This window comes from Cryptotermes secundus, unplaced genomic scaffold, assembly GCF_002891405.2.
Source record: "Cryptotermes secundus unplaced genomic scaffold, Csec_1.0 scaffold39, whole genome shotgun sequence".
Taxonomy (NCBI): domain Eukaryota; kingdom Metazoa; phylum Arthropoda; class Insecta; order Blattodea; family Kalotermitidae; genus Cryptotermes; species Cryptotermes secundus.
In genome coordinates, this window is record NW_019723904.1 from 1,161,909 (window position 1) to 1,189,244 (window position 27,336).

The window sequence follows — 27,336 nt, forward strand, 5'->3', positions numbered from 1 at the left end:
ATGTAAGTCTGGTTTGTGGTGTGTTTTCTCTGTTTTGTGCTACTTGCCAGTTTCTTACTTCATACATTTTTTTATGGTTTTCACATGCTACATGAAAACCCTGCATTACAAAATGAAGTTTATGGTCAACTGTCTTCATTTTCATGAAATGTGTACAGCATTTTGGTTTCTCTGCATTTGGCCAGATATCTTGAAGTCACTTCTGAATAACTTGGACGCAAATGTAAGTACAGTATACTCTCTTAATCATTATAATAAAGGGGAAGATGTGTACAAATAATAATAATAATGAGATCAAAGTTTTGGGCATGACTTGGAGACCACTGACAAAATATACAAATTTAGAAATTATGGTTATGTTGGTTCCTTGTCACCACAGCATGGCACATATGTAAGAATCATATCAGCAGTTAAGAGGGTAGAGTTTGTTAGTGATAGGCTGTCATACATAATACTAAGAGGTCACTGGTGTGATACTCTGAATGTTCATGCCCCAATAGAGGATAAAACTGATGATATGAAGAACTAGAACATGTATTTGATAAATTCCCTAATTACAATATAAAAATTTTGTTAGGAGGTTTCAATGCCAAAGTTGGTAAGGAAGACAATTGGGAATGAGAGTTTACACGAAATTAGTAATGATAATGGAGTTAAGAGTAATAAACTTTGCCACATCCAAAAATCTTGTCATCTAAAGTGTGACATTTCCACATCGTAACATTTGTAAATTTACATCGACATCTGCTGGGAAGACACACAACCAAACTGACCATATTTTGATAGATTGAAGATGGCATTCAAGTATGCTTCGTACAGCAGATTGTGATACTGACCACTACCTAGTGGTGGCAAAAGTTGGTGAGAGACTAGCGGTGAGTAAACAAACAGCACAGAGTTCATATGTAGAGGTTCAATCTCAAGAAATTAAATGAGGTAGGCGGTAAAGAGCAGTATTGTGTTGAGATCTCAAATAAGTTCGCAGCTTTGCAAAACTTAAGACACTGAGGTGGTTATAAATAGAGAATATCAAAATTTCTGCCACAGAAAGTAAAGGTTACTATGAACTGAAGAAGCATGAGTAAGGGTTTGATGAAGGATGCTCAAAATTATTAGACCAAAGGAAACAAGCCAAATTGCAGTGGTTGCAGGATTCAAGCAAAATAAATGGGGGCAATCTGATCAATATAAGACGTGAAACCGGCAGGCATTTCAGGAATAAAAAGAGGGAATATCTGAAAGACAAAAGTGATGAGCTTGCAACAAACAGTAAAAACAAGAACATTAGAGACCTGTATAGAGGAATAAATGACTTTAAGCGGGGTCACCAACCTAGAAGTGACTCGGTGAAGGATGAGAATAGTGATCTGCTTGCAGATTTCCATAAGATTAATTTGAACAGGTGGAAGAAACTATTCTCAGTTACTGAATATACATAGGGTCAGTGATATTAGGCAGAAATACATACAGCTGAGCTGTTAGTACCTGATCTAGCTCCTTTAGAGGTTGAAATTGTTATTGCAAAGCTGAAAAGGTATAAATCACCAGGTAGTAAGCAAATTGCTGGTCATGGAAGCCGAGCGGTCTAAGGCATGAGCCTATCACCCGTCCAAGGAGTCCTACCATCTGTAAAATGATTATGAAACTGAGAAATCAGCCCTATGCTCCAAGGTGGGAGCAAGAGATAAAAATTAAAGTGATCAAATTCCAGCAGAACTGATTCAAGCAGGAGGTGAAATATTATGTTCTGAGATCCATAAGCTAATTAATTCTGTTTGGAATACGGAAAAACTTCCTGATCAGTTGATGGAGTCTCTTATTGTACCAGTTCACAAGGGTGATAAAAATGACTAGTAATTATTGTGGGATATCACTGCTATCAGCTTCATACAACATTTCATCCAATATTCTCCCAAGGTTGAGTCCATACATAGATGAAATTACTGGGGATCATCTCTGTTGGTTTCAATGTTAACAGATCAACTACTGATCAGATCTCCTGCATTCGTCACATACTGGTAGAAAAATGGGTGTCATGTGGCAGACTGATGCAATAGGCTTTCAGAAGTGTGATTGTGGCATCCCCTCTCATCTTTTTCACCAAGGTATTTACAACAGTAAGAGTCTGGGAACTTTCCAATACCATCTCATATAGCATCCAACTTGTTCAGTTATCTTGAACAATGTAAGACTTTTGTAAAAGGTGTATTGACTGTAACATGTGTTTCATTCTTCTCACCAATTTTTGTTTGAAATATTTTTTCACTCAAATATCTAGTGAAATACGTTTGAGGTACTTGCAGAAATGCATGTAGGCCTTCATGTTAAGTGGTCATTAAAACTGTCTGATCTAAATGAAAAAAATGAAAACTGAAATGCCTGACAAGTCTTTGTAAAATTTTCTAGTATCACATTTCATGAAAATGCATCCACTGATTCTTCAGCTATTTCATGCATCGAATTGACTGAGCAAACTCAATAAGTGCTCTACAGAGTTGGAAACACCTAAAAAAAGACAGAGAGATGATCATCAATGTTAGTTATAGATCTGTACTGAGCACATGGGTGTACCTTTTGAAGAGGAGTTCAGAATAATAGGATTAGCTTTATAGATGTATGATCTTGCATACAAACACACCATGAGTTACAGGTGATATTCCCAAACAGATTTACAGATATGCTACTTAAACTCATTGTTCATGTCATTTCATATATCAGTGCACAGTGCTATAAGCCCAGTTTCTTTCTAGGCTTCTGAACTTGATTTTTACTATATTTTACTATGTTAAGAGGAGCAGGACACTTTTATTTTATTGTGTTGCAGAAGTGGCATAAGACTGGTCTCTTGGTACTGGGGGCCAGCCTACTGTGCCAGTTCCTGATGGTGCATGAGTTGGGAACATTGATGGAACGATAACTGGCAGGAGAAAACTAAAGTGTTTGAGAAAATACACCACTTTGTTGACTACAAACCCTACATGGACTATCCTGGGAAAGAATGAACCTGGACCTCTGTGGTGACTACCACCTGAGATATGGCATAGCCTAGTTCTGCTACACTACGTTAGTATTAGTAGAGAGGTAAGTATTATGGCAAATGTTATGATGTTATGTTATAAAGTTGTTATAAAAAAAAATTGGATTAAGTTATATACAGATCAGAACCATACCAACTTTTCCTTCCTAAAATATCGTATGTATAGCATTATACAATGTGATGCTGCTACATTCTAGCAGTGTGTATTGATGGGAAGAAAGACTATTTTTTGGGAAATATTTGGCACTTGTGAGTCTTTCCATGAGTATGTACAAATGAAAATATGACTTGCTCAAACAGTGGCAAGAAAATGGCTCCTATATATACAGCTTGAGCGCTGATTACACAACTCCAAAGTGGACAATCTTGATTGTGCCATTTCCATTATCTTCCTCCTCTGAGACATCTGCAAAGAAACATACAATTAGTAGAAAAAATCAAATGATACAGGGAATGAAATTTATCCTTAGACTGGCTGGCTACAAATTTGTTCACCCACACCTGTTCACTTCTAACCACTGAACTGTCACTTAGTCACACGAGGCTTGCAGGTATATCTTGAGAGTGTTGATGTTTAACATGGTCAGTTGTCCTTGAGATACATACAAATATAGTTCACAGTATACAATGTTAAATACTTCCATTTCCCCTGCCAATCTTCATTCCACCAATTGCTCCATAATCACCCTCACCTATCATCTGAGGCTGGTACAATAGGCCAGAAGTGGCCGCAGTACCAAGTGGCCTCAGTCCCACCCCACCAAGTAATAAAAAAAAAAAAAAAGGTTCATTCTAAGTATTCTGACAGTAAAGTGTCATAAAGCGCTATTTTACAATATTTTAACCGTGTAATGTTGCATGGGATTGATGTTGAACAAAGGAAATCTTGAAAAAGTTATACTGAATGAAGAAAATGTGATGACATTGGTACTTGACTGGATGCAAGCCCGACGAAGTTGTTACAGCTTTTGTCTCTTCAGTGTGTGTTGACAAAATGTACAGCTCACATTGGTACAAATTTGCTAAAATTATGGCCTTACAAAACTACTGTCATACACAGCCTTTTGCTTCCAGACTGCAAAGCAATTATTCAGTACCATGGCTGGTTTCAGGAATCAGTATTCAATGGACTTCTTGACCCAGAACTTGTGTGGTAACACAAACAGTCAAAATAACTTATACTGGAGCACAGAAAATGTTGTCCTGTTAATGAAGTGCCAATGATTTAAAAGTTGGGGTCTGGTGTGCAGTTAATGTGCAGAGGATAATCTGGCCTGAATGTTATGTTACCTTTCTTCCGTCAACTAACTTATGAAGAAAAATGGCATGGGTATTTTATGTTATATAATGCAGTGGCATAAACTGTGAACAGTTCTCTGGATGCATAGATTATGTCTTTGGTGAACAAGTCATACGTTGATGGTTGTGGCATCTGTGATCACCCAGTCTAAATCCTTGTGACATTTATTTGTGGGACATGCTGAAAAAAGGAGTATTTGAACAACCTGCACTCTGGAAGAACTTAGGCATGACATATCTGCCATACCTGTATATGAGCTTGGACATGTGTCTGGAAACTTATTCTAGATGTGAGGCATGCTTAGAAGCAGAGGGTTGTCACTTTTGAGACTCTTCTACAAAATAAAGGAAGTTAAGCTATAGTAGAAATTGAGGCTGTGAATTACTGGCTGCCACAATTGGTCTATGAAAGAAAGCCATGTCAGCTGTGGGAACCAGATTAACGGTAAACTGTACACCCTGTACTTCTGAAATGTACATACTTTTCTAACTATAACACAGAAAAGGAAATCACAATGATATACAGTGAACCCTGATTTAAGATATCTTTGGGGAGCAGTAGTTTTGCAATACTAACTGAGGAAAATCTTAAATGGAGGAAATTAACACTGAGGTGACTGAAAATGTATACTAAATGAGGAAAACCTTACCTTTTACTTTCACTGAAAACTAAGTCTTACGAAATTTTTCAGACTAATGTATGAGGACAATTCAAATGAAAATAGCTGTCTAGATAAAATGCCTGTTTGCTTTACAGTGCAAATAACTTACACTGCATTTCAGTACATACCCTGCAGTGATTCACAAATGTCATAATGTTGTGGAAAAATGTTTTTGGTATGTCACACAACCAATTTAGCACTGCATACTGCAACCTGTCAGTATTCCACTGTGTCATCAAACTTACTTAATCCCAGAGTGATACTACCGCATGAATGCAGATGATCAGATACAGTGAACCCAAGATATGTACATGCATTGCTGCCTCATGGAACTAAAAATAATGACACACACCTCCCTAAATATCATATTAACTTCAGTTAATTATTGATAATCTGTCTGGACTACTGTCATATGAGTCATTAATATATATCAATTTTGTGAGAGGGGGCAGATTAACATTTCAAATGTAGATTGTGCATAGCCTTGTCATATGTAGCATCGGTTCAGAACTGCAATACCAGATTGATGTAAAGTGACCTGAAAATAGTTACATGCCTGGTAATGTGGCGAAGTCCTTTAAGTAATTTTTGTTTCCAAGACATAATGGAAGGCTATCTGCTAATTCCTGATTTGGATCAGGCACAAAAATGTTATGTCTTGGTCGATCTCTGTCTGGCTGGATGGCAATGACAGTGCTACTGCTGCTGCATGCTCCATTCAGAGGTGAGTATTCTTCCTCTTCTGGTAAAGCTAGTGGAAGATCCTATAGAGGGAGATAAATTAATGCTGTCATTGTGTATCCGTTTTAGACTTGACCGCACACTTGAGTGCATCAGGAAATGGAAAAGAATGAAGGAGAAGGAGGATGAAACAGAAGGGTGGAAGAGGAGGAAGAGAAGGAAAGGAAGAAGAAAAAGGAAACAAGGAGGAGTCAATAAAGTTGGATGAGAAAAGAGGAGAAAGGGAAAGAAGAGGATAATAATAATCAAGATGAAGAGGAGGCTTCTTCCTGATACCCTGGATCCAAAACGAGCATATATGATGTGGTAAGATTCAGCACTCGATTATACAACTTACTGTAAAATGCTACATGATGCACCATATTCCAGTCTGTGTTAAGGAAGTCTCAGTTTGATGGCAGTTATAGGCATTTGGCTGAAATTAAATGTTTGAATGCGTAAGGCCTTTTTAGTAAACACAATAAAGATCTCAATTAACAACAGAGTTTTATCTAAACTGCTGTAATGTGTTGATCAAATAGCACAGGAGACTGAAATAAAACATTACTAAGCCCTGGGTTCTTCACTTATATTTCCGTTTAATATCACAGTATGACTGAAACATTTAAAAACATATAAAGTATTTTTGCATTCTTGAAGTACAAATAAAGCTGGTGGTGAGGTTTGTAAATGTATGGTCTCTAGTTGGGATTCCTAAAGCAATATTAAGAATTAGTAATTGTGCCTATGTGTGTATTATTTTATAATGATATAAATTATGTGTGTTTCCTATTATTACTGGAGGGATCGCAAAAATTCTGCTTAGGGATCAAAAAAAATCTATGAAACAAAACACAGTGAGATATGTTCCCACAGTGTGAATTATGAAAACTGTTGTCTTCTGGAATATGTGTGTAGTTTGGTAGGCAGGTTCCAGCACTTTACAGCACATGATTCTTATAAATGTATGTTTAAGTACATTACTAAAACATAACATTGCATGAATGCGGGTTACATCTACTCTGAAGTTGGAAAGAGCAAATTTCTCTGAAACACTGGTACCTCTCTATCAAACTACATGGCACCACATCCTAGAAAGACAGTGTTTTCCTTGTTTGGGTAAACGGGTCTGAAAATATGATTTTGGAGCCATATTTCATTAAAACTCCCAATATCAAAATTCATAATCTGTGCATGGAGAATGTGACTATTATATACGTACATTCATACTGATAGATAGTGAAAGTAAACATTCACTTTGTTAGAAAATGTACCTAAAAGATAATAAACCAAACTGTAGCATTAGGAAGGAATTTCCTCTTTTAACTTTTACAGAAACTTTTCTTATAGTCTCCTGGTGCACCAATGTAGATTCCATCATCACAGATCACAATTTACTTGCGTCATATATTTAAGAAAAATTACACTACAGTGATAAGTCACATCTGATATTTACACATTTCAAAAAACTTATGGTTTTCCTGTCTATAAATGTTTCTACTATTACTATCCCTTTACATTATAATTGGTATGAAACAAACTCTTCAAGCATTATATCTAAATGCAGGTAAGGAATATGAAACAGTACGTACAGGTACCAAAATATGTGTAACCGTATCGGAGAACTTCACTTTCTGCTTCTCCCCGGGCTGTCTTCCTGGACTACTATTGTGAGACTGTCCTACTGCAGATTTTGAGGGAAGAGGAGGAGGTGGCTGAGGGGGTATTTCAGTCTCTGCATCACTAGAGCTTCCTTGACTCTCACTGCCTGCACTCCCAGAACAACCAGAACATGATGAATGAGAATGAGGTGAATCTGAAAAGCAAAACCTGGTATTTTAAAACAGCCCATATGGCATGCTTAACCAATCCAATCAGTTAACCAAGTTTGGACATTTCTTCTATCTGGATACCCCTCATCAGCAATGAGGTTTCTAACTCACAGAGAAGATCTGTATGACGTGACAGAGTCTTCATGCGTTTCCACAAGGTTGCAGCCTCGAGTGTTCAAGTTACTCCACAGATGGCACTAGTGGTAGATATTACATCTCTTCACAATTTTTTTCCCATTTCTTTGCACTGGTGCTCATGCACTTGGTTTTTGTCAGCTGGGTTTCTAACACAAATTTCTACCTCCTTTTCTGTCCTAGTTCCATGCATGTGCGTGCTCTATCACAATTTTTATTTTATGGTTTCTTGTTATCGCCCACTGAACTAGTCCTATATATTGAAATAGCTGGATAAATGTAACAGCAGTTGTCCAGTGAATGGTAAAAGTTCAAAACCCCAGTAATTATGTGAGCCTTTGTTTTGCTTAGGAATATGGACTGTGTATCTAATTTGTACTTACGCATAGAAAATGTATGTATTGCCAAAGAAGTTGATATAATCTAGTTAATCTACTTTTTTTTCCCTTGGCACTACAGCCCCAGTGGGCCTAGGCCTACCTCCATGAACTTCTCCATTCACTTCGGTTTTTCTACATCTTACACATTCAGTAGGACTCCTTGGGCAGGTGATCAGCTTGTTGCAAGGCCTCTACATGTACACAAACACAGAAAAATGCACACAAACATCCATGCCCTGAGTGGGATTTGAACCCACGATCCCAGCTTCTGAGCGAGCAAAGACAGTGCATGCAGTTAATCTACTTAACAACTGATAATAGTGTAACAACACAGTGGACACTGTACAACAGAGTAATAGGAAAGTAAGCAGGTAATGTTAATGAAAATCTGTTCTATATTGACTTCACACTTCTAAGCATCAACATTAGTGCTCCAATACACACTGTCACTCTATTTATGAGTATGTTTTTGGTTGTTTGGCAAAGACTGTTTTGGGGGGGGGATCTAAGCTGTTGAATATCAGTTGTGGACAGTGGTTGGCATAATCAAAAGACTTGGTAACAAAAAATCAACAGGTATAGATGACATCCCAGAGTATATCATCAAAAAATGTTATCCCAAGATAATATCTGCCTTAACATATACAATAAATCAGTCACTCTCAACCGGATACTTCCCTGACCAGCTAAAAATGGCAAAAGTGAAACCCTTGTATAAGAAAGGAAGCGAAACGGATGTTGCGAATTATAGACCAGTATCACTAATTTCTGTTTTTTCAAAAATAATTGAAAAAATTATGCATAAAAGACTTTTATCCTTTTTAAATAAACACAATTTAATTAGTAACAAACAGCATGGGTTTTGCAAAGGAAAAACAACAAAAACAGCAATTGCAGAGTTCATAGAAGGGGTCTATAAATCGCTAGATGAGAAAGAAGTAAGTATAGGGCTATTTCTGGATCTGTCAAAAGCGTTTGACCTAGTTAATCATGACATATTGCTAAGAAAGATGACAAGAATGGGAATACGAGGGGTTGCACTAAAATGGTTTCAAACATATCTAGAAAGAAGAGAACAGAAAGTGGAAATCACATATAGATGTAGAGAANCACGCCATAGCTTAAGCGATTAGTCGCTGGCTTCCCACCACTGTGATCTGAGCAAGTGGGATTTGTGATGGACAAAATGGCGCTGGGGCAGGTTTCCTCCGAGTACTTCGGTTTCCCCTGCCAATGTTCATTCCATCAAATTCTCCACAAATAAGAATGTAAAAAATTGTAACTATTGTAATTTTAATCTACTTATATATCAAATTGTTAATATTCAAAATTAACTTGACTTGTCATATATCATGTACAATGATCTACAGTGACGAAATCAATCAATCAATCAATTAAATACTATGAAAGATTTGAAGCTTCCATGGTGAGTAAATGTTCTAAAATCTTACCGGGTGATCAGTCATGTCTGCTGAGTTAAAAACTAATGTTTTGAAGACCTCCATCACCAAGGACAATCTACTCTAATGATGAAGATGTAGATCTGAGACACATTTGGTTTTTAACTCAACATTGACATGACCTGAGAAGATTTTTGTACAAATAAATAGGACTACTGTATTTTTTACATACTATAATGTAGTTTAAATACCATAAATTAGGTATGGCTAACCAAAAGCCTGTACATGAGGGGTGAATACAGGAAAGGCAGGACAGGTGCACACTTACTGAGGATTGTACACCTTGCTTTGTAGGTCACCAGTATGAACGTGGTCTGTTCAAAAAGTTTTGGAACGTTTGAATTAGAGCCCAAACTCAGTGTCTTAGCAATGTTGAGGTAAGTTGTGCTGCCTAGTGGCAAACTTCCTAATTATCATCCTTTTTGCCCAGTCATCCTGCTGTGATTATTCATCACTTTAGAGCTATTTATATGGATAAATACCGTCTTAAGTGCAACAAATTTTATTGTAGTTTTTACTTCTTGTAGTAAAGTACTTGTAGTAAAACAAAAATAAAATTTGTTGCACTTAAGACGGTATTTATCCATATATATTGTGTGAATGTAACAGGATGCTGAAATATAATATTAGAGCTATTTGTTCATGTGCGTGTAGTATGTGTCTTGCGATATTCGTGATGGCTGATATTCATGAGCAGCATAATAATATTAGATTTTCCTTCAAACTAAGGAAAACATTTACAGACACTCATGAAGTGATGAAAAGCGTTTATGGTGATCAGTCCGTTTTAAGACAGTTGACAGTCAACAAATAATGAGCCGTGTTTGGGACAGTCCCCAACCTCGTGATGATGCTCATGTTACATAAGTTTGTAAAATCGTGTGTTCTAATCATTGTTTGACAGTGGGAAAATAGCAGAAGAGTGCAACATATCGATATGATCATGTCATGACACTTATGAAGAAATTAGAAATGCATTGGGTAGTTTCAAAGTTTGTCCCACAACTTCTGACACAGGTTCAGAGAGGTAGTTGTGTTGCCTTCTGTAAGGAACCTTTGGATCATGCAAGGATGAAAACTTTCTGAAAAGAATTATATCTGGTGATGAAACATGGGTTTATGGATATGACATGGAAACGAAAATGCAGTCTTCACAATGGATTGGAAAAAATTTGCCGAGACCGAAAAAGGCATGGCGGGTCAGGTCAAACATGAAAGTCATGTTGACAGTTTTCCTTTTGACATCGAGGGTGTTGTGCATCATGAATTCTTACATCAGGGACAAACAGTGAATCACTAGTACTATATTAAAGTGCTGAAACATCTAAGAGAAAATGTCAAGAGAAAAAGACCTCAGTTATGGAGCAGCAACTCCTGGTTCCTCCATCATGACAATGTACCAGCTCATGCACTGCTACTGATTCCTAACTTTTTGGCCAACATGAACACAACTGTGCTTCCTTGGCCACCCTTATCACCTGACCTGGTTCAGGCACACTTTTTCTTATTTCCCAAACTGAAATCCACTTTGAAAGGACGAAAACTTCAGATGATTCAAGAGATTAAGGAAAATTTCCAGATCCCTAAAAAGGTGTAACAGGACTGTTTCCAGAAGTGGCAATGGTGTTGGGAGCAGTGCATCAATGCAGGAGGGGAATCCTCAACATTATATGCCCCTTATATGAAAGTTAATAAACTTGGATGTACAATTTAAAAATGGTCCTATATTTTACCTGTCCCAGAACTGCTTCTACTGCTGCATCTATTCATAATCTGCTCTGCTTTGATTCGTGCTGCTTCTGCCATGGCATCTTCCTTCATTGCCCTTGCATAGAAGTATATATCCATGAAGAGATCATGATCATTCAGATCAATCGCTAGTCGAAATGATTTCTCAAAAAGCTGATACCTGAAACAAAGTTCTGTATGATGTAGCTGATACTTTAAATTATAAAAATAACACTTTAGTATTCTTGTTATGAGATAAGTTACTTTTTCGTTTTCTTTGTTAGTAACCATGACAAATGTCGTACAGGTAGGGAATCAGTGGTCTACAGTGTTAAAAAGTGTATGATTAGTAGCTGTTTCAAAGATGGCAGCTTTCATGGTTATTAGAGACATATGTTTAAGAATCAACATTACTAACAAAAATAAGCAATAATACAGGAATGCAATGTGTGCTTCAGAATTAACATACAGTCTTTCAAAATGCCTTTAATGACTGAACATTTGAGATAGATTCACAGTAATCATTTCCAGATATGGCTTGTACTTAGCATTCATATTCATGTTGGTCATGGCTAGGGTTCCTTATACAGACAGCAAGAAGAGCAAGCAAGCAATGTTCTCTGCCATTGTTAATCAGTCAAACAAAGCTTCTGAGCATTATATTCCTAGCCATTTTAGTTTTATTATATAGGAATTTATTGTAATTATTTCATACATAATGGATGGGTGTTATTCCAGTGGAGTTGATAAGTTGTGTGACATTATACAAGACTGTTATGCAACAGATAAGGGCCTCCCTCTTTCTGGTAATTCTTTGGCAGTGCCTTTGTTTTGTGTACACACCTCACTTCCATGAGCACATTCATTCACATTTTAAGCCTTATTATATTCAGATCCTTACTTTAGCCACATCTGAACTGATCACTTCTGGGATCAACATCATAGAGAATGACATATAAAATCGAATACTTTAAACTTATGTCCAACAGAGGCATGTGCTAAATTGCTTCTGTAAGTGTACAGTTGCAAAGTAATTTTACAGTATGTTTAGAGACAGCTAAGTTGATATATAATACAATCATAAACTTGGTTACAGGATCAGACACAGGATTAGAGCCAATCAAATATTTCTCAATGATACACAAATTCGTATACAGTATATTATAGTAATCATTTTAATTCTCACCTTAGCAAGTGATGGAAGAAACGGCGAGTCAAATTTCTTACTTGATTCCCAAATTCAACTTCTGTTGCATGACAGATGGGTCTTAGAGGGACATGGAAACTTCCTAATGCTGTTTGCAGCTGAACTATGTAACAAAGTAAACAAAGACATATGTAATATGATGTTGAATTTGTACTTTATCTGGTAATTTTCATTTGGTGCATCCTGTTGTATTATTATATAAAATTCTTTATTGGGATCCATCGTAACACAAAAACGAAACAGTCTAGGGTCAACATCACCTTAGCTACATGTTTCGGCTGTTTAAAGCCATCATCAGGCAAATACTTGGTTACGGCACTCACACTCTATTGAACTGGTTGGAATACAGATTGTAACTGTATTCCAACCAGAGTGGACAAAATATACTGTAAAACAAGACACCATCAAACAATTAATACCAAATGATACTACCACGGGCCTCCAAGCAGTTAACTATACGTGTACAAATCATGAATATAACGTTATATGTCCTCTGGAATATAACAACAAGATTCCAACATTGACTTCATAATATGAAACATTATATGCATAATTTTTAACCATATTTTATTGTATAATTTCGTTTTATAATAATTTTATAATTTTATTGTATTTTTACACCTTGTATTATTATAGTGTAATGTAGTTGTCAAATATCCAGCTCTGTTGTCACACTGAAATGTTGTTCAATAGTGTGTGAATGCAGTAACCATGTATTTGCCTGATGATGGCTCTAAAAGCTGAAACATGTAGCTAAGGTAATTTTGACCTAGACTGTTTTGTTCTTGTGTTATGACGGATTCCAATGAAGAATTTTATCTGGTAGTTAAGCATACGGGCAAAAAAAAAAAAAAAGATTTGTATACAAAGTTATAACTTTGAGATAAATTTTTAAAAATGTGAAGAAAATGCCTATTACTCTTCTTATCTTCAGAGGATTAAAAGTCCATGTTTTACAATCTTTCAATTCAAGATGAAATCAGACAGCATCTGAACAGAGAGGAGAGAATTCTAAGCAGCCACCAACAAATTTATCTTTGGATGGCACAGGTTACAGATGAATACATTGTCAATAAAGTTTTTAATGTTGTTCTTTTACAAATGAATCATTTGCCTGAAATGAGGATAGAACAACTGCAATAAGTCTTCACAAAATGCTGCACTGAAGATCATTTTGTAGTAGTATTCACCTGAGAATGGTCTTGGGAGGGGCCAAAACAAATTTGGAGAAAGGAAGTTACAATTTTTCACAAGAGCAGTGAAGTGAAGAACAGTTTTCAGTCAATCAGCAAACCACAACCAGCTTGATGACTGTTGTTTCTGTTGCTGCTGCCATGTTCAGGGCAGCTCTGGGGCCCAACCAACCTCATACACAATGGATACCAGTGGCTAAACTGCTCAGAACTTTATTTACATCTGAGGTTAAGACTGTGGATTTCTTTACCTCCAGTTCCTCTAGACTCAAATTGTGGTTCTCTGTGTTATGACACCAGCGTTCTGGAGGAATATGCTGCCTCCATCTTCAGGCCAGAATATGGTGGCAGTATGTTCCTCCAAACACCAGTACCCACCTACAAAACTACATGGCATAATAACCCCAAACCCACAATATGAATCTTCACTACTGTGAAAACATCAATGTTAAAAATTCTCCTACATGTGTTTATGGTGCTTAGACAAAGGGACAATGTTACTTATATTTCATTTTTCTATTATCTATTACATCCCTAAAGGCTATATAAATCAAGATATAGGGTTTGCAAATGCATCATTTCTCTCTCACCTTCTCTTTCTGGAGTGAGTGGCTGTCTAAACAGGTGATTAGTAATTCGGTAAAGGCATGCCAGACAAATATAGCCATAAGAATCCCAGTTCAGACTGAGTAATAAGTTGATTGCCCGATCCACCTGATTGACAGACAGATACTGTGACACCAGTACATCTGGAGTGAGGCCTGTTCCATGAGCGTCACCTCTCAGTCCCCCTCCTCCCACAAGACGTAACACGGCCAGTGGCCCCCTATTGGTGAAGATGAAACACATCATATAAGTTGGGAAGTTGTATTACTGACTATCCTGCACTGAAGAGAAGGTCAGAAAATTCTCAAGGCCCAGTCACATGTACTGTGGGTGCACTTAAGCCAAATGTGTCGCTAAATAAACAGTAGAAAGATAAAAATTAAAAGGTTCTCCCCACTATTTGCCTCACCTTTTCTTTGTTGGAAGACAGAAATTCCCTATTTAATTCCTGTGTTTCTGATTTTCACTGTCCAAAATCTGAATGTAGTTTATGTTCATATGTAAAAGAACATTTCTACAATCCATCTTTAAATTTTGTGCTTAATACAGTTTCTTACCATCTGCCAATATTATCAGATTAACTGATTACCAAAGTTAAACATGTAAGAAAGAAAATCAAACACTGACCATGGCCATTTTCACGCGATGCCCTGGCATGGAGAACACATGCAAGAAAGGTAAAGTTATGGAAGACAGAAATTAAATTATATGAATTACACATTAACCTTTAATGTCCGAAGTGCCCTGATCGGGCCAGTGATGAGTATGGTTGTCGTGGTCAAAATACCCCATTTTGGCCAGTCAGGCATTTAAACTCCGCTAGTAGAAGCGCACGCGCACTCATTAGTATTTATTTTTATATGTAGTAATTATAAGACAGACTTGAGTAAAACCCTAATAGAGGAATTTTAAAATGATACCTAAGTGAACAACAGCAAAAAAGAGTATACATACGAGTTATGCCCAAACTTATCCATGAGCCAGTACTTTTATTACAAATTCTGCAGATTAATTTGTTAAAAATATACAGTAAAATTTGATGTGCATACCTTTTTTGTTGTTATCTGCTTATGTATATATAGGTTGAAATGAAACTACAGTATTCAATTTCACTATGAACGCACAGAAAACAGATTGCACTCCGTATCTCAGCCACGATGCAACTGTCGATTCACGACCATAGAAAGGGCAATAATCTCTTGCAGCTACAACGGAAGGTCTTAGCACTGAAGAAGGGACCCCTTGAAGCTTTTTCTTGAATAGCCACGCTTTCATTCTTCTGTCCTTTAGCCAAAAGTTTCGAAAATCTGAACGGTGTAACAAGACGTAAAGTTTCCCAGCAGAGAACCAAATGATTTTATTGCTTCCATCTGTTTTATGACAGTGGGGACTGCTAAAATTTGTTGAGTGTTACAAACAGAAATGAATTTATATTGCAGAACTCTGTGAAGAACTGGGAAACCATTTTTACAGTATGCATCAAAATTAAAAGAAAAAAACTGGAAATAGTGTATAACTCTTTGTAAAAAAATGTTCAAATCTTGCATTATAATATGCGACACTATGTTCTTTGCTGATACAAACGAAGTTAATTCCATCCATTTATCATAAAAATTGTTAGATACAGCATTTTTAAACACAATGCTTAAAATTGTTTAAGTGCCCTAACAGGAATGGACATTTAAACGCAGAGTAGCAATGGGAATTTAAACACGCATCAGCAGCGGGCATTTAAATAAACTCCGGCCAGCTCAAGCTGGCTAATAATAGAATGTAAGCAATAAAGATGATTACAAGGAAGCAGAGGTGAAAACATTACAATATTCTGGATGTGTTATAAGAAAGAGTATAATAGAATATCTATAGAGCTGTGGAATTAATAGTGAAAGGCAGAATGATTCTGTGAATGACCCAGAATAATTACATACTTACATTACATTTCAAACTGCACAGCAGTGTATATTTGATATTACAGAAAATATATTATAATAATTGCTGCTAAAGAAACAAAACTTCTAGATGGTATAATGGAATTAAGGTACCTAAATAATATAATTTACTAACAGACATCAAAAATGATTATGTTAAAATGTATGTATTTTTTCAATTTTTTTCTTATTTTAAAATAGATTGCTCTTGTATTCTTCTCACCTCTCAAACTGTAATAGTAACAGTCCATCTGTTTGTACATAATTTTCAGAGTAATAAGACACATCAGGTTTCTTGCTCCATTCCATTTGGACAAGTGTTGGCTGATTTTTAAAATAAGATGCCAAGTCCAGCAAATTGGATGGTGTCACATCTTCACTTATTAATTGATTCTTAATGCAAGCCAGAGCAATATCATAACACTGGAACTGGCTTCTTTCATTGGCCACAACTACAACTGCTCCATCAGGATGCCAGGAGACCATTGTGGAAATCAGAAAATTTCGAACCAAAGAATTATTAACAAATTATGAAAACCTTATTTTCCTTTAAATTCCTAGAATACAGTACAGTGGTATAGTGTTGATATATTTTTTAATATCTAAAGGTGGTAAAATATAACCAGTCTCATATCACTGTTAACATTTGTAACTTTCAATATACAGAACAAGTTTCATACAAATACATGGTATGTTTAAACACTATCACTATAGGAAATCTCATTTATTAGTTAAGACTGTCCCTCATATATCATTATAGAAGCAAAATCAGTATTTTAAGTGTGAAGATAACTGTCCTCTAGGCTGTCACACTGTGCAGTTTTTAATTAACTACTAACTACTCAGTATCTTATCCCAGAAGACAATAACCATCATGGTCTCTTCCACAAGAAGCTCAATCTCATATAACCAAGGACTGGCCGCAGAGTGCCGCCGCCAGACAGCGAAGGATGCAACACGGGTAATTCATAAACCCCAGAAGGAATTGGCCGTCGGCCACCGAACGACATCCCGTCGTGCGACAGTGGCACGACGTTGGAGAAACGACTCCAAGAAGGAGACTCCCCAGGGAACCTTTGGATGCCAGCGTGCAAGAACGAAAGGGATAAAGATGATAGGCGGCAGACAGCCGCCATGTCAGAGGAATAAATTGCCAACCAAGAATGGCAGCGGAGGGTGCAGGCCAAGACAGTGACCGCACCCAGGAAGGAGAGGGACACGAGAGAAGATCCCCTATGAGCCTGTCAACGTGAAGAACACAAAACAAGTTATCAGGTTCACGGTGAAAAATTGGACATTGTGGAGGGGCCGACCCCCTCCAAAACGGAAGAAAGGGGAACGGCCTTATGGGAGGAACCGGTAGAGTACCGGCCTCCCCAACAAGTATGCATGAAGAATGTAAGTGAGGAACGAATGTGAAACAAGGCGACAAACAAATTCTGGACAATGGGAGTGCTCGGGACGAGCACAACTGAAGAGAGGGGCGGATGCGATAAAGTGAACAGCGCAACAAGACTTGCGAAGGACACCAAGGCCGAATGAAAAAGTTGCTAGCAAAACACCGCGGAATCGAAACCGAGGGAGAACCTTTAGGCTGTTCGGGGACGAACAACCTTTAGAAGGGAGCAGTGTAACGTGTCGGCAAACCAGAGGAGTAACTGCTATGGAAACACTAGAATAGACTGTTGCATAGGAAACAACAATTGCTCCATTGTAGTTCTAACAGGAGTCTCCATGGTTATAACCGAGGGTTCATTACCTATCAGCGGGCAAGGTTATAAATAGCCCAGCTTCAGCAAGAAACAGTCAGTCTCGGATCAGTCTTCGAAGAAGAGAGTCGCGGAACAGCCACCGGAGAAGAAGCTTCGGAATATCGTCTGCGTCCAGTATCGCCGGAATAGTGTAAGCAGTGATTGTAGCACTGCAAGTGAAAATGCCTGTAAAGTGTATAAGTGAGCGAAGGAAATAAATTTGCTATACCAAAGGACGGCGTGAACTTATTTGTGGCGTGACACACAAACACGCTACAATATATATATATTTTTTTTTTCAGTGAATGCATCCTGTTGTGTATCATATATTACTTCTTACTGAAAACCATCACAACACAACAATCAATAATATGTGTAAGTAGCTCTAGGAGATACTTTTGCTACATGTTTTGGCCTTCAAAAGGCCATCATCAGGCATCGTATATTATGATTACAATTGCCAACTTCCAAATATCACATATACAACTTTTAACTGTACTTTTGACTATGTAACTGGTTATTTTAAAACTTCAACTTTTATTGTAATTTATATTTTATATTCACTCATATCATTTTATACCATTGTATACACTTGGAAGTTTAGTTTGACATGCAATTCAATAACAAAAAGTTTAAGGTATTTGCCTGATGATGGCCTTTTGAAGGCTGAAACATGTAGCAAAAGTATCTCCTAGAATTACTTACGTGTATTATTGATTGCTGTGTTGTAACGGTTTTCAGTAAGAAATAATATTTTATTACCTACATTAATTTTTAAAGTATGAAAGTTGCAAGTTGCTACATGCATGATGTTACACATAGTGTCATTTCTCATTTGTCTATCTGTCCAGTATAACCCCAATATCAAAACTGTGTTCAGAATGATGACATGTTCCTTACAGAGTTCTGTGTCAGTGTCATGAACTCTTCATAATTAAAAATCTCTTTCCTCTCACAGATTTGTTTAAGAGTCTGAGCATAATTTAAGTCATTCTGGGTAAAACCTAGACTTCAGGGCAGATGGCTGAGCTCTTGCAGTCTTGCACAGTGCACTGAATATATACTTTGTGGATGGATCATTGTCATGCAGAAGAAGAACTCTTGTCAAATTCCTACACAATTTTTGTTTGATGACATAATGCACAACTTTTGTAGTACCCCCATAATATTGTCACGTGTTGGGTATATCACGTGACAAATAACTTCACACACATTTATTCTAACACACTCAAGTACAATTAGTATCACTTCAACTGCATTCTGTGGCGGCTATCTTCCAACTGTCTCAGACTGTGGCTGGATCTCAACTGTCTCGTTCGTGTCTAACTAGCTCTGCTTATATAGGCGTTATGCGGACTGGATACCAGACACCATTTCTCACGGTTCCGTTTCTGCTGTTTCGACAGTCCGCTGTTACGTAACGAGCCTTCTGTTGTCCATCTCTGGGGAAATGTGTTCATTGTTTCGGCATTCTCTACGCAACAGCCCACTGTTATTGCGTTACCGTAGAAGTACCTTCTCCAAACAGGTTACAATATTTACCAGTAATCATAGATTTTTGCAGCTGGAACTCCAATGTCAGATCCAGAATATGATGGCCATTACCTTACCAGCACATCAGCGCACACATGGCATCAGGGAATCACTGTGCTTTAGTTACAAGATTTCTTGTTTGGTTCTTCAATCCAAGTTGTGAACCCACTTGTCTTTCAACACTCCCAGCAAGAAAGTATCCTAATCTTGCCAAATTTTAATTAAAATTCGCTGATCAACATTAGTTCTGATATGGAGTCAATATTCTTTGCAGTCATCAGGAACTGGCTTTAGACATGAGTATTTTCCATGAATAATATGAATAACTGATATATTATATAAATTTTCAGTTCACAAGCTCCTGCAAGACTTTTATGTGAAAATCTTATGAAATCACATCCTCCATTTTGAGTCCATTTCCAAGTCATTAGTATTTTCCATGAATAATATGAATAACTGAAATATTATAAATTTCCAGTTCATAAGCTACTGCAGAGACTTCTATTTGAAAATCTTATGAAATCACAGCCTCCATTTTGGGTCAATTTCCAAGTCAGATGTTTCAGCAGAGCATCTAGGCTACAGTCATCTTTGATTGATTCCCTTCTTCCCTTTAAACTGTTTGCTCTGGAATATGTTTGGGAGTAAAAAGGCAAAGACTCACTGCAGATGTTGGTCAGACAATCATAAACAAACTCTGGAACTTTGTCTTTCTTTCATGAAGTCTGTAACACTGATGCATCAATATGTGAAGAACATGCTTCCATTCTGTACACAACTGAGCCACTGAACTGATGAGTGAGTGCTGTCATGGAAGATGTTACACATCACAGCATGCATATACCCACTGCTTATAGTTCTTACAGTTATGCAGCTAAATTACGGAGCTAACCACATAAAACTGTAAGCATGGCAATGTTCTGTTGGGCAATTAAAATGGAAAATATAATGAATGATACAACCTCTATCTACCTATCAGTTTCTGTAACAAGAAATTCTGCAGCTTTAAGGTAAAGACACAATTGTCCTTGTGTTTGGAGGTATAACTTTACATATTCTTAACCTCAGCATTTGATGGAGGTGAATGTGATTAGCTTCATGCCCTGGTTGCTTTACCCCTAGGGAAAGTTTTTTTAGTTAGTTACTTAATGATACTGTCAGTATGAAGACTATATAATGGCAATGATAGGATCATTAATGAATAAGTAACAGTTGATGGAATGAGAACTGGCAGGGGAAACCAAGTAACTGGAGAAAACATATCCTAGTGCCACTCCGTCCATCACTCCTGGGGAAAGGAACTGCAGTACCAATTGAAAAGGGGGCTCGGTGGGCCCAACAGTTGATCTGGACTCTGTGGAGGAAACAAAAATCTCTGCTCCTGCTGCAAATTGAACCCAACTCTCTTTTTGAGGATTTGATCATATTATATTTGGGGAGGAAGATATTTTGAAATTTTCCCATGAGTGATACCTGCATACTTCTGACATATTGCTACTGTATAAATGTTACATTACGTCTGCACATGTAAAGACAGCCATATATGGCTAGTGGGAACAACACACAAGCAAGGGGCAAAACTGCAGACTATACATAATAACGGGCTTGCATTAAAGGGTGAGCTGCTGCAATGTAAACAACCGAAGAAGGGTATATTGCTTAGACAAGTGGACAATGCCCCTTATGAGATGGAATTAGAAGTGTCAAATAATTAAAAATTTTAACAAATTTTAATTGATTTTTAATGGAGTGAACTGTAATATGTGATATTTAACACACAACAGTTAAGTGCAACTGTAACTTTTTAATTACAAAATGTTTAGTTACGCGTGTGTGCAATGGACAATACTCGGTGCAGTGTAGCAGGTCTGGCATAATGGGACACTTGGGGCTGAAACATGTTGTGTTAATAGCGATAGCAAATATGAAGAAATAAATAGTTGCATTACTGAGAGAAATTTGTATATACACAAGGCTGAATAACAATTTTTTTTTTCTGTGTTATACAAATACTGTTCAAGTTTAATGATACTGTTCAGTGATCTTAGAAATTAGACCTATATATGAAAATGTAAATATTCCTAATTCCTTGTCACGCTCACTTTAAGTTTGTTTTACTGAATTTTTATAGTAACAGACTTACAAAAGCTGCTTTAACCAAATGTGTTATTCCTCTTCCTTCATCAAAGAGAACCAAAGAACCATCAATGCAACCAAGCAGCAACTTCTCTTCATCAGGACTGAAGCCATGACAACAAACTTGTGTTTGGAGAGGTATTGATGTTACTGATGTGCGCTGAATCCTTGATTTGCTGATCTCGTAGGTACAGCTCTCCACGGTCACCTCCCCCTATATATATAGAAAAGCACATCAAATTGGGTTAACAGCAAATGAGAGTAATAGAGCAGAAACATTTGGAAATTCTGTAGCAGGTCAATGATTTTATGATACACACATTTGGATACAGCTTATGTTGAGAATCCCATTAAAGTGTTTCATAAAATGTTATATTCCCTACCATTTTAAGAAATCATCCATTATAACATTACTGAAAACTTACTGTAATGTTATTTCTTCTGTGTAAATGTTGATATATAAATAGGCCACACACATATGAAATATATACTTTTTTATGTAGAGTAGAACTTGATTATTGTGATGCACTTGGGGACCACAAGATACACCTATGATTTTCACCAGCTTAGCATACAAGTTGACACTAGTGATGTCAGCATGGTACTGGACTGATGATAAAAATAAACACTAGCTCTAAATTTTTGAGAATTGCAGGTTTCATTAAAAATGAAATGTATCTTATAGAAATAGGCTGTCAAAATGTAAAATTAATTCAACTATCTCATAACTTGTTCTTTATTGAATACTTAAAATAGAGTTTCTAGGAGGAAATCCCTGAAAGTATAACAATATGTAGCAGTAATATGAAGGGCGTTCCACATATAATGCCTCCTATTTTTTTGTGTGTTCTGTGTCTGAGCTGGATGTTGGTGGAGTTGTAGTAAAGGTTGAACCTTCCTGCCAATGTACTGTTAGTTTGGTTGTCGTGTGAAAGATAGCAACAGCAGAGCAGTCTACCAAAATGGCATCTGACATAGAAGTGTGTACAAAACAGAGATGTGTTATTGAATTTCTCAGTGCTGAACAAATTGCACCGACATCCATCGATGGTTGCTAAAGATGTATGGAGATGATACAGTGGATGTCAGCACACTGAGGCGGTGGGTACTGCATTTCAACAGTGGCGAAAGTGAAGTGCATGACAAACCACGCCCTGGGCGTTCCTGCTTAGCTGTCACTCCTCACAATGAACAGCACCTCGATCAGCTCATCCATACAGATCGGCAGATAATGACCAGGGAACTGTGTGCACAGCTTAATATTGGCTGTAATGCACTGGAAACGATGTTGGGGAAGTTGGATTATCGCAAAGTTTCTCCCAGGTGGGTCCCTCGGATGCTTACAGAAGACCACGAAACTCATCGAATGGAAGTCTGTCAGGACCTGTTGCACCAGTATGAGGCTGAAGGTGACAAGTTTCTGGACAGCATCATCACCGGAGATGAGACATGGTGTCACCACTACAAGCCGGAATCCAAAAGACAGTCTATGGAGTGGTGCCATCTGGATTCCCCAAGAAAAAAGAAGTTCAAGACACAGCCATCGGCAGGGAAAGTGATGTGCACGGTCTTTTGGGATAGGCGGCGTGTGATTTTCTTGGATTTCCTGGAGCCTGGTGAGACTGTCAATTCTGAACGCTACAAGGCGACGCTGACTAAGCAGAAAGCCCACATTTCCTGAGTCAGGCCAGAGAAGCAGACAACCTTTCGCTTGCAACACGAAAACACTACACCCCATACCAGTTTGGTGACCACTGCGCACATTGCAAAGTTTGGCTGGACTGTCCTACCATATCCACCTTATAGCCCTGATTTAGCAACTTCAGACTTCCATCTCTTTGGGCCTATGAAAGATGGACTACGCGGGCAACATTTTCCAGACGATGCTGTCATTGCAGCTGTAAGAAAGTGGCTAGCCTCTGCTGGCGCAGACTTTTATGGGCATAGGATACAGGCTCTTGTTCATCGCTGGCAAAAGTGCATAACGAATTTTGGTGATTATGTGGAAAAATAACTGTAAGTAGCTGAAATCTTGCTCTATTTAACTGCATTATTATGCTTTCTGTATCTGTTGTAGTTTTCATTAAAAAAATAGGAGGCATTATTTATGGAACGTTCCTTGTAGAAGGTAAAACTACCCTTGAAATCTGCAACTGAGACAGGCAGGTACACATCATTTATATTAAGTGCAACTGTAGCTTGTTTGTTCAATTATTACATGAGATTACACTTATTCTGTGTGTTTCAATTACATTCATTCATTTCCTTTATTTTCCATATATCCATACAGGTAACAAACCTAGGATGTGGAAATGGTCCCTTTGAAAATAGATATATCAAGATACATATACAAAATTACAAGAGTCACATAATCAAAATCACTTACATTAATCAATTAACATAAATAATAGTATAAAGTAAAAAATTTAATAAGATTTTAATTAATAAACATAATTTAAAAACAACTTACTATAAAACTTGAATCAATACAATTTTATTTAAATTACCTATATTAACTGAATTAAATACATTATAAATGTACACACTTATGACCAATTATGTTGGTAATATTCATTCATGGAATAAAAAGTAAAACATTTTTACCTTTCTTGACACTTTTTGTTCAACTGAATGGATTACATTGGATTGCACTTGACTGAAAGACACACAGACTGGATCAAATTCTGTTCTGTAGTAGCATAAGGGTTCTGCCTTTATACTGCAAAAAATTTAATTTATTTGAATTGTATTTATTGTAATATTGTAAACTGTACACATTAACAAAGAATATCAACAAACTCTTGACAAATAACTCCACAAGATCTTAAAAGACTGTTAGTTCACCACTGTAGTATCAGACCTATATTCATAAATGGTTTGAATCTTGGCTGATACAGGTTATTCTGTCTGGAGTGGGTTTTCTGTGTCTTCAAGCATACTTTGAAACAATCCCTGATCAAACTGGGCCATGACCTACTTTGTATCCCATTCTCTTCCTTCATTCATTCATTCATTCATTCATTTATTTTTCGTTCCATGGATCCACAATACAAGTGAGATATAGGACATGTCCATACAGTGATTATTCTTAAAATTAATAGAGCAAGAACTAAGTACATAAATAAAAAAGTATAAAATACAAAAATTGAAACAAAACATGTAGAATCAAATAGATTCCAGTCATATAAGTTAATTTAATGAAACATGCAGTTTAAATTTAAACAATGTCAGTTTGAACATATCACAGAAATTGCTTAAATGACTAGACTAGAATAGTAGAATAATGACTAGAATTTCTATTGCCCACAATTACCATCTTTTCACAAGCTGTGGTGTTCTGAATACATATTCAGCTATCCAGTAATACTGGAGAACTGTATCAACAATTCTACTGCTTATGGAAAATACTGCATTAAATTTTATGCATTTGAAAAGCCACCCATAACCTATAATCACTCGGTACAAGACAAACCTTCCTGGTACAAGTAGTTTTTGATAGCAACTGTTCTACAGAATAAAGGTATGATATATTACAAATACCTGCAAAGAAATTTTCTTACCCATTTATTCCATAAACATGAACATTTGCTCTATCTTGGTCTTTAACCAGTGGACTCCAAGGATATACTTCATCTCTTGTACAGCGCCACCAAATTAAAACCTGAAACATATGAAGCAATCTAGATACTTTTTTCATAATATAACTGAATATTTTACAAATTAAGACTTGAACCAATTTGTCCTGTTATTACAAATTAATGTTAGACTTACCATGTCGCCAGTTACATTACAAGACAATTTTCTTTCTAAGCGTCGGCCTGATGGGCCAGCCAGTTCCAGAACTTGTAACTTCGGCTCCAGCCGACTCAGTTTCTCTGGCATATTATATTTCACTGCAGGCTTGGTAAAGTAGATCAGAGTGATTTGGTTATCATTGTATGAACACATTAAATGTGTTTTTGTAAATATAACTGAAAAAATTAAATTCTGAATTAGTTTCAGTTTCTTTAATGCAGACAAAGGCATAACATACATCCTCATGGAACACTGCCAATTTAAGTACAGATCAACCCTACCTTTCCACTGATTACAAAATCTGATACTTACCTACTGATTGTAATTCAAACTCTAGAAACAAAACCAAAAACACTTTGTTTCAAGTATATTTGTAATTGGTGTTTATCATTTGCAACAAAAACTCCCAAAATCTCGTAAATGAAAGTAACAATGCATCTAATTTAATTATCCAAATGCATCTCTACTGTTGTATATATTGCTGGTGAATATGCTTCTAGTGCTTACCATCTGCTATATATTCAGAGAGTAGTTTCCCCATTAGGTACTTGTCAAATACTATTTTCAGTATGTCTCCAGTAAAAATATTAATGCAGATACTGATGAGTATTCCTGAACTCAGCATTAATTGTAGCACACAATTATCTCTCCACTTTACAAATACCACCTTATGTTGAGCAAGCAATTCCTGGAACAAAGCACACCTGTAATTATTTACAGCTGAACCATCTTCCATAAGTCTTTTTTATTATATATAGATTTGAGTTCTTAAATCTCAATTCTATAAATTCATTTTTTTCACATTCTCCCAGCTAAAATATTCATTACTGTAGGCATCATGAAATCATGCTACCAAAGTTTCATTTGTATTCAATTGTATTTCAAAGTGTCATAAAGTGTGGGACTGGGATAATTTGATGGGTGGAAATGTACCAAAGTACAATGCTTTGGATGGTGCTGGGCTCTGTAATCCAGCAGCACCCCATTTTTGTAGCTATCAAGTATAGCATACAACCGAATGAAATGCTCGCTGACAATATACACTATAACATTTTCTGTATGAAGTTTAATACAATGAAACCTCTCACCTCAAGTTCCCTTATAGATTCTCTGAGTTTTGTAGGCCTCTTATTTTGCAATAACCACGTCATGCCCCTCTTCTCAGCATATGACCGTTTACTTTCATTGTAGGGTGAATCTGTTACTTCTTTTTTTTCATGATATCTGAAAAAAAAATATATATCAATGCACCTTTATAAGCTTATTTAACAATCATTGTGGATGGTTGCGTGTCCTAATAACTCTTCAGAAAAATTGATATTAGAGATATTTGGTACGGATATCATGATACAGGAGGGCACCCTTCCTTAATATTAGTGGTTTGCGTGAAGTTCATAAAATGAACACCCAAGGGGACGGTAATGCATTGCAGTCAATTTTCATCTCTGGAACTCCTGAGTTTTATTTTAGTTCATAATATGCTGTGAAAGCATGAAATTGTTTGTTTTGATAACAGTTAACTAAGTAGGATATTTATAACAGCCTTGGGTCACAAGGGCTAGCCTATATTGTTGTCGGACCTAACCTCACTGCATACCTGAACGAGCCGAAGTCTGTATTTTTTATTCCAATTTCATCCTTTAGAGTCCAGAATCTGGTTTGACTTAAGAGTGTCAACATTCTGATTGTCTGATATTCTAAATGGCACAACCATGGAATGAGATTATCATAAACAACAAATATTTGCGATGACCTTCACTTGTTAGATAACGAATACAATGCACATCAGTGCACATGTCCCTTGCCAAAAATCATATGTTTAGTGGGATTTTTGTTTTAGGTACTTGGTTATTTTCATTCGTTACATACTTTGCTAATTAAACTCATACATTTATTACACATTTTGTTAACAGTTGATATATAAACATATCACT

General features: G+C 36.7%; 1 protein-coding gene across 1 annotated transcript; it reads right to left on the reverse strand.

Annotated features, from left to right (window-relative positions):
• Nucleotides 1–1,706: 1,706 nt before the first annotated feature.
• On the reverse strand, nt 1,707–27,305 carry LOC111861919 (WD repeat-containing and planar cell polarity effector protein fritz). Its single transcript, XM_023846884.2, has 14 exons — nt 27,000–27,305; nt 26,491–26,626; nt 25,910–26,090; nt 25,379–25,578; nt 25,168–25,268; nt 24,212–24,326; nt 21,615–21,821; nt 16,411–16,682; nt 14,244–14,479; nt 12,440–12,563; nt 11,259–11,434; nt 7,311–7,534; nt 5,555–5,762; nt 1,707–3,443 (listed from the first exon to the last, which is right to left on the reverse strand). Exons 1-14 carry the CDS (start codon nt 27,080–27,082, stop codon nt 3,379–3,381), a joined length of 2,328 nt encoding a protein of 775 aa, XP_023702652.1. The 5' UTR covers nt 27,083–27,305; the 3' UTR covers nt 1,707–3,378.
• Nucleotides 27,306–27,336: the final 31 nt, after the last annotated feature.

Coding starts and splice junctions, on each gene's coding strand:
- LOC111861919 (XM_023846884.2), bottom strand. CDS start 27,082: ATGTTGACACTCTTAAGTCAAACCAGATTCTGGACTCTAAAGGATGAA. Junction 26,091..26,490: donor AATCTATAAGGGAACTTGAG/GTGAGAGGTTTC, acceptor GCTTTGTTCCAG/GAATTGCTTGCTCAACATAA. Junction 11,435..12,439: donor TTCTTCCATCACTTGCTAAG/GTGAGAATTAAA, acceptor ACTTTGTTTCAG/GTATCAGCTTTTTGAGAAAT.